The sequence below is a fragment of the Myotis daubentonii genome, chromosome 15 (genome assembly GCF_963259705.1).
Source record: "Myotis daubentonii chromosome 15, mMyoDau2.1, whole genome shotgun sequence".
Taxonomy (NCBI): domain Eukaryota; kingdom Metazoa; phylum Chordata; class Mammalia; order Chiroptera; family Vespertilionidae; genus Myotis; species Myotis daubentonii.
The window spans coordinates 6404759-6416877 of record NC_081854.1 but is presented as its reverse complement, the minus strand read 5'-3'; the positions used below and the strand labels follow the sequence as shown (position 1 = coordinate 6416877).

Sequence of the window (12119 nt, the reverse complement as noted above, 5' to 3'; positions counted from 1 at the left end):
CCAATTCTCAACCACCCAGCCCCCTTCATTGACAACAGAATGGGAGAGGTTCGGAAGAAAATAAATAAAAACTTTTATTACAACCTAATCACACAGTACAAATGGAGATTAAATAAGAGCAGGGAGAAGGTGGGGGCCCCTTCCCCCCATGCCCCTAAAAAATCACACCCTGATCAATAAATACCCCCCCTCCCCCCGAGACCCAGAAGTCCCAGCCCCAGAACAGTCCAGGCTGGAGAATCTTGAGTTTACCACCCCCTCCCCTCACTTCATAGAAGAGGGAAACTGAGGCCCCGAGGACTCCCCCCCGGCAAGTTCGTGGCTCCTGGGGCGCGGTAGGTGTCTCATCTCGCGTGCATCCCCCCCGGGCCGGCGCCCGCGCACCCGGACTCACACCTGCACGCGGTAGCCCCCCGCCCTGCGCCGGCAGATCCTTCGCACGCCCACCCAGTAGAGCGCGAGCATGAGCGCCCAGTAGCCCAGGTAGGCGCCGGCCCCGGCCGCCAGGTGGCGCGCCTCGGCGGCCCGCGCGGGGCCGCTCCAGTCGGCCCGGGCCTCCTGCGCCACGCTGCGCACCAGGCCGCCCAGCAGCAGCAGCGCCCACAGGGCCAGCGGCAGCACCGGCACGTAGTTGGCGGCCAGCTTCCGGCGGCCCGAGGTGCCCCAGCCGCTCTGGTTCATGGTGGCCAGCGCCAGGAACTTGGCGGGCAGCAGGCCGCCCATGTAGAGCGGCGCGTAGAGCGAGAGCAGCAGCATGCGGGCGCAGCCCCGCAGCCAGGCCGCGAAGGCCGCCTTGGCCAGCGCCACGCCCTGCACGCACAGCAGCACCCACAGCAGCGCCCACGGGCGGCCCGCGTAGAAGAGCCGCAGCACCGTGGCCGCCACGAAGAAGGGGAAGAGGCCCGAGACCACCGCCTCGTAGGTCATCCACGCGTGGTGCCGGTGCCACCACAGCGCGTTGTACAGCCACTCGCGGAAGTAGGACTTGGACCAGCGCGTCTGCTGGCTGAGCCAGCGCAGGAAGGAGGCGGGCGTCTCCGAGTAGCAGCGGGAGCGGGAGGTGTACCTGCGCGGGGAGAGAAGTGGGCGTCAGCGCGGCTCTCCTTGGCGGCAGGCATCCCCAGCCAGAAATGGCCACGAGCCATGACCCCCTGGGCAAGTTTTCTCAACCTCTCTGAGCCTCCGTGTTCCCATATTTAAAAAGGGGTTCATATGGTTCCTCCCTAGCCCTAGCCCCAGCCCCATGTGGCCTGCGGACTGAAGGGTCCTGGATTGACCCCGATCAAGGGCACATGCCCAGGTGGAGGGCTAGGTCCCCAGTAGGGGGCGTGCAGGAGGCAGCTGACCAGGGAGTCTCTATCTACCTCTCCTTTCCTCTCTGAAATCAATCAAAATATTTTTTAAGGCTGGTTTTTAAAAATAATAATAATGCCCTAGCTGGTTTGGCTCAGTGGATAGAGCGTCAGCCTGCGGACTGAAGGGTCCCGGTTGGATTCAGTCAAGGGCACATGTCAGGGTTGCAGGCTAGATCCCCAGTAGGGGGCATGCAGGAGGCAGCTGACCAGGGAGTCTCTATCTACCTCTCCCTTCCTCTCTGAAATCAATAAAAATATTTTTTTAATATATTTTATTGATTTTTTCACAGAGAGGAAGGGAGAGGGATAGTCAGAAACATCGATGAGAGAGAAGCATCGATCAGCTGCCTCCTGCACAGCCCCCTACTGGAGATGTGCCTGCAACCAAGGTACATGCCCCTGGCCGGAATCGAACCCGGGACCCTCCAGTCCCCAGGCCGACGCTCCATCCACTGAGCCAAACCAGCCAGGGCAATAAAAATATTTTTTAAGGCTGGTTTTTAAAAATAATAATAATGCCCAAGCTGGTTTGGCTCAGTGGATAGAGTATCAGCCTGCGGACTGAAGGGTCCCGGTTGGATTCCATCAAGGGCACATGTCAGGGTTGCAGGCTAGATCCCCAGTAGGGGGCGTGCAGGAGGCAGCCGATCAATGATTCTCTCATCGTTGATGTTTCTTCTTTTTTTTTCATCATTGATGTTTCTATCTCTCTCCCCCTTCTCCCTTCCCCTCTGAAATCAATAATAATAATAGCTCCCAACTAATTGTGAGACTTCAATGCCAAGTGCTTAGGACCAGTATATAGAGCACTTGCTCAATACATGTTATCTACTCAGTACTACTGTTTTTACAATGACTAATAGTATTATTGCCATTACTAATATCATTACGGTTACTAACACTATTACTAATACTGTCACTAATCTATTACGAATACTCTGGCGCTGACTGTTATTGGCGGGCCCCATGGTGAGGAACAAGCCAGGCATGGTTCCTCCCCAGAACAGGCCACGTGTTAGGGCCTCTCCAGGGAACCATCAACCTCCCTTCCTGTGGCCGAGGCAGACATCACTAATCAATCCCTGCGGCTTCCAGCCACACCCACACAAGGCTGGAGTCCCTTGCATGGCACGTCATCAGGTGGCTGCCAGCAGTCAGTCAGGAGGGGTCCGGCTCTTCTGTTCCCACGGCATTACCTAACAGTGTGTGTCCCGTCTCCTTCCCCTGTGTCACTTGGCATCCTCAGCGGCCTCCCTGCTGACCCCCTTGCCCCTTGCAGTCTGTATTCAAAACAGCGGCCAGAGCGATCCTGTTGCAACATGTCGCCCATCTGCTGGACACCCTCCCTCATTTTAGACCGAAGCTCTTACCCTGCCCACAGCCTTTCATGAGTGGACTCCCTGCGCACTCTGTCCTCTCCTGCACTCTCCCTTGCACCATTTTCAGCCTCCATCCCTCTCTCACCTCTGGCACCATATTTAGCATTTCATTCCCTCCCCTTAACCTTCCTCTCCCTCTTCCTGGCCATAGCCTGTATCAGTATCTGCCATACTATATGTTCTATACTTTTCTCACTGTTATCTGTCTGCCTGCCCAGTCAGCGTAAGCATGCATGGTGTCTCTTTCATTAACTGCTACATCCCCAGACTCAAAACACTGTAGGCACTTAACGTCTGTTGAGCGAGTGAATGCCTGGGCTTGGTTTTACCCCGAGTTCTTTCTGGCCCTTCCCTTGGGTCTAGCTTTGTAGAAATCACTTTCCCCTGAACTGCTCGAGCCCATACTCCCCCAAGTCTCATGGAGTTACATCTCTCCTTCCTGAAGCGCGTGCTAGTGTAGGCGCTCTCCAGCTCTGTTACGTAGTTCTGCTCGCTTGCTCTCTATTCATCTCTTTCCCTTCCTAACTCACTCTGAGTAACTGTGCTGCCATGGTAACCTGTGCTCTCCGGGACATTGCCATCTCACCCATCCCGTATTGTATCCTGAAGGCAGGACTCCCCACCCCACCTGGCCTCACTTGGTAGAGTCCATAGAGTCTCATGGTTCAGTGCAAACGCTACCTCTGCCCCTGATGGGCTCTTCCTCTCCCCCCTAATGTCTCACTTGGAAGAGCCCGTTGTCCTGCAAGTGACTCTGGGTTTGGGGAATTACACACACACACACACACACACACACACACACACACACACACACACACACGGGATACTCTTTGGCCTCCACGCCCACTCAACCACCTGGTCCCCTCACTTACTTGGTGGCGTAGCCCATGCTGAGCATGCGGTTGGTGAGGTGCCGGTCATCCCCAAAAGTGCAGTGGGTGCCCAGGAACTTCTGGTTGTACCAGGCCTCAAGAAACTGCTGCAGGAGGTGGTTCCTGTATAGGCCTAGGTGGGTGGGAGGAGGGGCGGGGGCGGGGGTTACAGAGCGTCAGCCTCTGCTGTCACCAACACCATCCCCACTCGAATCCCAGCTCATCTCCAATTCCAACCCCATCCTTAACCACTTCAATCCCATTCTCAGCCCTATCACCAACCACAACTCCAGCCCCAATCCTGTTCTCAACCCCAAATCCTTCCTCGACCCCACACCCATCCCAAACTTGCCCCAACCCTGTCCCTGATCCATACCCACTCTGACAGCACCCAGACCCTTCCTCAATCCCAAATCTATTCTCCACCCCTCCCCTACTCATCCTTATCCAACCCTTCTCCAACCCCCACCTGGCCCCAACCCTGACCTTGACTCCAGAACCATTTCATCCCCTTCCCCAAAACCCTCCCCCAGCCCAGTGCTCATCCACACCCTTTCCTCAACCCATTCCCAACACCAAACACCATCCCCACCTCCAACGCCCTATCTTATCCCTCTCACCAATCCCTGTCCAAGCCCCATCTTTGTCCACAATCTTAATTACACCCTCAACCCTTCTGCCACCCCTTCTCCCTCTCACCCCATCCGGAGCCCTCCCAAGCCCAGCCCCTGCTCACCTAGGGGACCACTGATGCAGGACACACAGTGGAAGTAGCTCTGACAGGCCCGCTCCACGTTGAAGGCCACCCAGTACCGCAGGCTGCTTAAGAAGCTGACCCAGGAGTCCAGAGGGTTGAGGATCCGCACGTCCCCCCCAACAGCCCCCACCCGGGGGTCATCGTCCAGCACCCGCACCAACTCCAGCAGGGCCATAGGGTCCAGCCTCGTGTCTGAGTCGCAGACCTGTGGGGTAGAAGGGACCAGGATCAGGCTAGATCTCTGAATGGAGCTGGTGCTTGAGGGGAGGGCACCTAGGGGTGGGGAGCCGCTGGGACACTCTGCAGCCAATCCTATATAATAAAAGGCTAATATGCAAATTGTCCCCTCGACCAGGCGTTCGACCAGGGGGCAGGGCCAGTGGGCCAACCACCCATAGCCCCTCCCCCTGGCCAGCGCGAGATGATGGGCCCCGATTGGGACAGGCCAGCCAGACCCCACCCGTGCATGAATTCGTGCACCAGGCCTCTAGTTTGAACATAACCTTGAATTCTTAGTAATTTTCAACGTCTAATCACATTTTAAGATGACCGGTACCCTCCCAAGACCCATGCTGTTGTATAATAAATACCCTCTCTGGTGTTTGGGCTGGACCTGTATAACTTTCTTCTAACAGACTATGGCAAAAGTGATGGGATGTAACTCCCGTGATTATATAACCTTTTATGGGAACGGTGAAGGGTTTTGTAATGTCAGTAAGGTTCCTAATCTCTTAACTGTTAATTAATCAAAGGTAAATTATGCAGGGCGGGCCTGACCTAGTCAGGTGAGCCCCATACAAGAGGGGCGAGCAGTTCAAGACTTTCTGTTGCTAGTCTGGGGGAGGCAGGCTACCATGAGTTTTATGATGGTGAAAAAAAAAAAAATCTGCCAACAAATACATGAGCTTGGAAGAGGCCGCTGAGCCTCAGATAAGACCCACGCTTGCAGCCTGATGGTACCCTGAACAGAGGACCCAGCTGAGCTTTGCCCAGACTCCTGAGCCATGGAAACAAGGAGATAATAAATGTGTTTTGTTTCAAGCTGAACAAGGTATGGTCATTCGTTATGCAGTAACAGAGAACGAATGCCATGCGTTGGTGAATGAATCGCTACACTGAACGAATGAGTGAATGACTAAGTGAACAAATGACTCTCTAGATGGAATAGATAGGTAAATGGATGAAAATAATGAACAAGAGAATCTTAACATTGAAGGAAGGAAGAGAATGAAGGGATCTCTAAATTTAATAAATAGCCCTAGCCAGTTTGGCTCAGTGGATAGAGCATTGGCCTGCGGACTGAAGGGTCCCAGATTCAATTCCGGTCAAGGGCATGGACCTTGTTTGTGGGCACATCCCCAGTGGGGAGTGTGCAGGAGGCAGCTGACCAATGTCTCTAACTCTCTATCCATCTCCCTTCCTCTCTGTAAAAAACCAATAAAATATATTTTTTTTAAAAAAATAAATAATAAATTTAATAAATAATTCTCCGGCTGGTGTGGCTCAGTGGTTAAGTGTCAACCCATGGAACCAAGAGGTCCCGGGTTGGATTTCGGGTCAGGGCACATGCCCTGGTTTCAGGTCGATCCCCAGTAGGGGGCGTGCAGGAGTCAGCCAATCAGATGTCTCTCTCTCTCACCCATGTTTCTCTGTATCTCTCTCCCTTTCTCCCTAAAATCAATAAAAACAAAATGAAACAAACAAATAAATAAGTTGGATAGATGGATGCTTGAATGAATGCGTGAAGAAAATAATTTCTACATTGGATGAAGAAAGGAATGAACCTACATTGGATGGATGAATAAATAAAGGAATGAGTGACCTCTTATTGGATGGATGGATGGATGGATGGATGGACGGACGGACGGACGGACGGACAGATGAATAAGGCAAGGAAAGAATTTCCATACCGAATGGATGAATGAATAAAGAAAAGGAAGGAAGATTTTAATTGCAATCGGCCCTGAATGAAGGCCTTGTGGAAGTGGGATTCGGGTGTCAGGGCCACGAGGGGTGTGGGGGCGCCTCCCACTCACCTGCACGTAGTCCACGGAGTCGCCCAGCGCCTTGAAGGCGGTGTACATGACCTCGCGCTTGCCGCCCCAGCGCTGCGCCACGCACACGCACCGGCGCGTCCTCACCAGCGCCTCCACCGCCAGCCGCCCCGGGTCCTCGGACTCCACCTCGCGGTAGGCGCCCGCGCCCGCCCCCGCCGCGCCCGCCGCCGCGGGTTCCCAGGGCTGGTGGTAGTTGCCGTCCCACACGTAGGTGGCGGGGTCCTCGTCGGCGAAGACCTCGCGGAACATGTCGACCATGTAGAGGTCCTCGGCGCGGTTGCCGTCCACCACCATGAGCACGCGCAGCCGCGCGCGCGGGTACACCAGGGCGCGGGCGGACGCCAGGCACTGGCGCAGGTACGCGGGGTCCTCCTGGTACGCGGAGATGGTGAGCGCCACGCTGCGCGCCCGGGCCGCGTCCGGGGGCCCCCGCGCCGCCGCCCGCCGCGCCGCCGCCGCCACCCGCCGGTGCTCCAGGTAGGCGAACAGGCTCTGCGCCACCAGGTGCGCCGAGAGGAAGGCGCCGTAGAGGCCGAAGGCGAGGAGGCCGTGGCGATCGGAGGCGAGCGGCACGCCGGCCGCGTAGGCCCAGGTGATGAGGACCAGGATGAGCAGCGCGAAGGCGAGGGTCAGCACCCGCCGGGCCGGGCCGGAGCACTGGCGGGCTGCCCGGCTGGGTTTGGGCACGTCCTGCTGGAGACAGAGAGGGGATGGCAAGGTGAATGGGTGGTTTCTGGAAGGGAGATTCCTGGGTTTTTCCCAAGCCAAGGATAGCATCCCTTTTCTTGTAAAAAAGTAAAACTAAAAATAAAAAACTCTGAGTATCCAGTGTTATTGGCATAAGTTAAAATAATTGTGGCAAACAGCTATCAAGGCATTCCCGGTTGCATTGATTCAAATGCATTTCCCCACGTTTTTGACAGCTCTTAAATCCATGAGGGTTACATTCAGTGAATTGTCACATTTAATTAACAGGAATCCCCCCCTCCCCCCTTTCTTGATGGCACATAAAATAATGATTCGGCCCTCGCCGGTTTAGCTCAGTGGATAGAGCGTCGGCCTGTCGACTGAAGGGTCCCAGGTTCGATTCTGGTCAAGGGCACATTCTGTCCGGGTTGCAGGCTCCATCCCCAGTGGGAGGCGTGCAGGAGGCAGCTGATCAATGATAATTGATGTTTCTATCTTTCTCTCCCTCTCCTTCCTCTCTGAAATCAATAAAAATATATTTTAAAAAATAATGATTCATCTCACGATCAAAGGTTCCTTACTGTGGAGACGATAATAGGAATAATAATACACTGTACATCTAAAAGAACAATACAGCCCTAGCCGGCTTGGCTCAGTGGATAGAGCATTAGTCTGCGGACTGAAGGGTCCCAGGTTTGATTCTGGTCAAGGGCACATGCCTGGGTTGCAGGCTCGATCCCCAGTAGGGGGCGTGCAGGAGGCAGCCAATCAATGATCCTCTCTCATCATTGATGTTTCTATCTCTCTTTGTCCCTTCCTCTCTGAAATCAATAAAGAAATATATTTTTAAAAAATAAAAGAACAATACAATATGGTATGTACCAGGGGCTGCTCTAAGCCTTTTTCAGGAACTTAATTTAAACCTCACAACAGGTACAGTTATTAGCATCCTCATTTTTTTACAGATGAGTTCACAGGTGCAGCCGCCTGCCCACGCGCACACCTGGAAAGCTGAGGAGCCAGGATTGGAACCCTAAGGATCCAATCACTAAACCACAACCTTAGTATATATACTGAGTTTCAGCCTCTGGAGAACCCCATGGACAGGGTAATGTTTACTGCCACCATAGAGATGGCAAAACCGAGGCCCAATGAGCCAGGCGTGCGTTGCCCAAGGCCAGGGAGTAGGTTTCTCCGATTCCCCCAGGCGTGGCATGGTTCACCTTCTCCTCTCCTCTCTCCCTGCCAGGACCGGGTGCCAGTCTGTCGGCTGGAAGAGTCCAGAATCAGAGGGGAGGGGTGCCTCCCGTTTTATGGACTGAAAAATGGGGATTTAGCTTGTGCCACGTGCTAAGCACTGCTCTAGCGAGGTGGGTACTGTTACTCTCTTCCGTTACAGATAAGGAAACTGAGGCACACAGGTGTCTTCTCTTGCCCAAGGTCCCTCAGCAGCCTGGCTCTGTGTCCTCCTCTCTGCTAAACTGCCTCCTGTGGCACCAGTCCCCACCTTGGGGTTTATTATGAATTGAGTTAGTCATTAAGATAGAGAGCTGTGCCCTGGCCAGGTAGGTCAGTTGGTTAGGGGCAACATCCTGAACTGCCAAGGTTGTGGGTTCGATCCCAGGTCAGGGCACATACAAGAATCAACCAATGGATGCATAAATAAGTGGAACCACATTGCTATGACTGGTTTGGCTCGGTGGATAGCGCATCAGCCTGTGGACTGAGGAGTCCCAGGTTCGATTTCAGTCAAGGGCATGTGCCTTGGTTGCGGGCACATCCCCAGTGGGGGGTGTGCAGGAGGCAGCTGATCAATGTTTCAACTCTCTCCCTTCCTCTCTGTAAAAAAATCAATAAAATATATATTTTTAAAAATAAGTGGAACCACAAATCAATGTCTCTGTGTGTGTCTTTCTCTCCCTTCCTCTCTCTCTGAAAATCAATCAACCGATAAAACTTTTTGTTAAAGGATACAATACAGGAGTCACCGGCTTCATGTGGCTGCTGAGCCTTTGACATGCAGCCAGGATGCCTGAGGAGCTGAATTTTTCATTTTATTTAATTTAAACTAATTTAAATATAAACGGTGATTCTTGGTTCAGTTATTGAAAAGTGCTAAGGGGGGAGGGGGTTGGAACAAGTAGGGTCTTTTTCAACTGTAAACCTTACGAAATCCAAGTATTTCCATGGAAAATGTAGCATCTGTATCAGATGGGCTACACATCTGGCTTTCGAAGCCTGAGTGTGCAAGACAGAAAGTAAAATGTCTCATTCATATTTTTGTATGGATGACCTACTAAAATGAGAATATTTTGATAGAAAGCAACTGTATATCTGTGGCCCAGTGCCCGCTGCCCTTTTCACTACGGCCCGCAAGCTCACACGGGCGTTCACGTTTTTAAGTGGCTGGACAAAGTCAAAAGAGGAACCATATTTTGTGGCACATGAAAATTACATGATGTTCACATGTCAGGTTTTGTCGGCACACAAGCACGCCCATCGTCACATATGGTGTCTGGCTGAGTTCACACCAGGCCAAGGTTTGGCTGCAAAGGAGACCGTATGGCCGGCAAAGCCTCCACTATTGACTACCTGGCCTTGTACAGGCAGCTTGCCAAACCCCGGTTCAATTGGGCTAAATAAAATATATTACTAACATTAATTTCACCTGTTTCATTTTACATGGTTTTAGTGTAGCTACGAGGAAATTTTAAACCACGTACGTAGCTCACTTTCTGTTCCTATAGGACAGGGCTCAGGTGGAGCGCTCAGCCTGGCGCAAGTCATCACTCCACACTGACAATTATTATTATTTCTCCTGCGATCCTCTTGCTCTGCCCCTTTCCCCCAGGCGGAGCCCTGTCTGGGTTTCTGGGGGTGGGGGGATTGGCCTACTTCCTGCTGGGAATAACCCAGTTGGATGGGTTTCAATCCTGACCACAGGCATGAACACGCATGTATCGGCCGTGGGCACCCACCCATGCGTACATACACATGACGAGTGACACACAGACACTCATGTCCTAGAACAGTGGTTCTCAACCTTCTGGCCCTTTAATACAGTTCCTCATGTTGTGACCCAACCATAAAATCATTCTCGTTGCTACTTCTTCATAACTGCAATGTTGCTACTGTTATGAATCATCATGGAAATATCTGATATGCAGGATGGTCTTAGGCGACCCCTGTGAAAGGGTCGTTCGACCGCCAAAGGGGTCGCGACCCACAGGTTGAGAACCGCTGTCCTAGAAGACGCCCAGACACGTGTTCTAAGGCAGAACTTGGTGATCCCGAGACCCCACTGACAGGTGAACTGGGACATCCGCCTTTTGGCAAAAAGGAGCAACACCGGGAGGAGATGCTCACCCCACAACAGACCCAGGCGCCCTCCCCCCGCCCCCCCACCCCAGGGTCTGGACAACAAAACAGCAATAGTCACAGTGGGGTTCGAATCATATGAAATTGCCATTTTTACAGGTCGAGAGAGACTACATGTCAGGGATTTCATTTGGTTCAACTTAAACTGAACACATCAGAAGAGAAATTTACATCCACCTGTGAAGCAAACACCTCCCCCCCCCCCCTCCAACCCCCATTCAGCACACAGACATGCACGGACTTACAGCCACACGAACACGGACATGCCACACACTACATACAGGTGGGACGGCCACCCGCATAGCCTGGACCCGCACCCTCAGCCTCACGTGGTCGCTGTCACACACCTGGGCTCACACCTGAAATCTCCGCACACGCGGTCCCCCCGCACACGTGGTCACACGCCTGGCAGTGTCCCCCCCCCCCCCCCCCCCCACACACACCTGTCTCATTGATGCGGGTCCGGCTGGGCTCTCTCCTCTCCGGCTGCTCTCAGCGTTTCTCTGCGGCCCGAGGGCTGGGGGGTCCTTTGTAGAACAGCGGCGGCGGGGGCGGGAGGAGGGGCTGACGTCAGAGCTGAGCTGGTCCAGGGGCTCTGAGGTCACGGCCGCCGCCGGGCAGCTCCACCCGCTTCCCGCCACTACCCCCACCCCCGGCGCCCAGACGGGCCTGCCCTCCAGGTCCCCCATCACCACCGCCCTCCCTGCCCCTCCTGGGTCTCCCCCATCACGCCCCTCCCCCTCCCCGTTTTTCTCATCTCTCTCCTCTCTAATCCCTGTATTTCTCCCCCTCTCTCTCCCAGTGTCCATTTCTCTCTCCCCCCCACTTTCTGTATTTCTCTTCATCCCTCCCTCCCCACCATTTCCTCATCCCCCATTTCTCTCTCCTCCCCACATCCTCAGCTCTCCTGCCCTCCCCCTTCTCACACAGACATTCCTCCCCCCTGCACACGGCCCCTCCCCTTCTAGCCCCAGACTCCGTCCTGGGTTGGGTCCCCCAGGGACTTGTCTGGGGAACTGGCAGGAGGAATGAAAGGACACACGTGCGTGATTGTGGGTGTGACTGTGTGTGAGCCGGCCTGTGAGGCACGCTGTCTGGAAGGGGAGCTGTGAGTGCATGTCTGTCCCTTCAGCGCCCAATTGACAGGCCCACGTGTGTGCATGTGCGTGTGTGTATGTGCGTGTGTGCGTGTGCGGGGGGCTGAAGAGGAGGCTGGGGCACTGGAGTTTGTCTCCCAGGGGATTGGGGGTCATCTCAGAGTTGTTGACCAGCTTCCCCAAAGAGCTGCCTGGGAAACGGAGTCAGTCTAAAGGTGTGTGTGGGGGGGGGGGGGCCCTGGGGCATCTGAGCCCCAGCCCCTCAGGACCAGAAGATAAGCGTCATTGCTTCCATGCCCTTCTTTCCAGGATTAGAAACAACAAAACAAAACAAACCTGCATCTAATTCTTTTCAAAAAATACATATTTTATTGATTTTTTACAGAGAGGAAGGAAGAGGGATAGAGAGTTAGAAACATGGATGAGAGAGAAACATCCATCAGCTGCCTCCTGCACCTCCCCCCCCCCTTCCTGGGGATGTGCCCGCAACCAAGGTACATGCCCTTGACCGGAATCGAACCTGGGACCCTTCAGCCC

General features: G+C 54.0%; 1 protein-coding gene and 1 long non-coding RNA gene across 3 annotated transcripts; one reads left to right on the top strand and one right to left on the bottom strand.

Moving 5' to 3' along the window:
* Window positions 1–11079, bottom strand: HAS1 (hyaluronan synthase 1). 2 transcript variants are annotated; one of them, XM_059665831.1, is made up of 5 exons: window positions 10929–11079; window positions 6400–7113; window positions 4347–4568; window positions 3607–3743; window positions 1–1066 (listed from the first exon to the last, which is right to left on the bottom strand). In XM_059665831.1, exons 1-5 carry the CDS (start codon window positions 10935–10937, stop codon window positions 391–393), a joined length of 1758 nt encoding a protein of 585 aa, XP_059521814.1. In that variant the 5' UTR covers window positions 10938–11079; the 3' UTR covers window positions 1–390. The 2 variants fall into 2 exon arrangements, with proteins under 2 accessions (XP_059521814.1, XP_059521815.1); XM_059665832.1 differs by having other exon boundaries at window positions 6400–7110; window positions 10929–11063.
* On the top strand, window positions 3604–5814 carry LOC132216560 (uncharacterized). Its single transcript, XR_009448768.1, has 2 exons — window positions 3604–3743; window positions 4347–5814. It is a non-coding gene; the product is annotated as an uncharacterized LOC132216560 (long non-coding RNA).
* Window positions 11080–12119: the final 1040 nt, after the last annotated feature.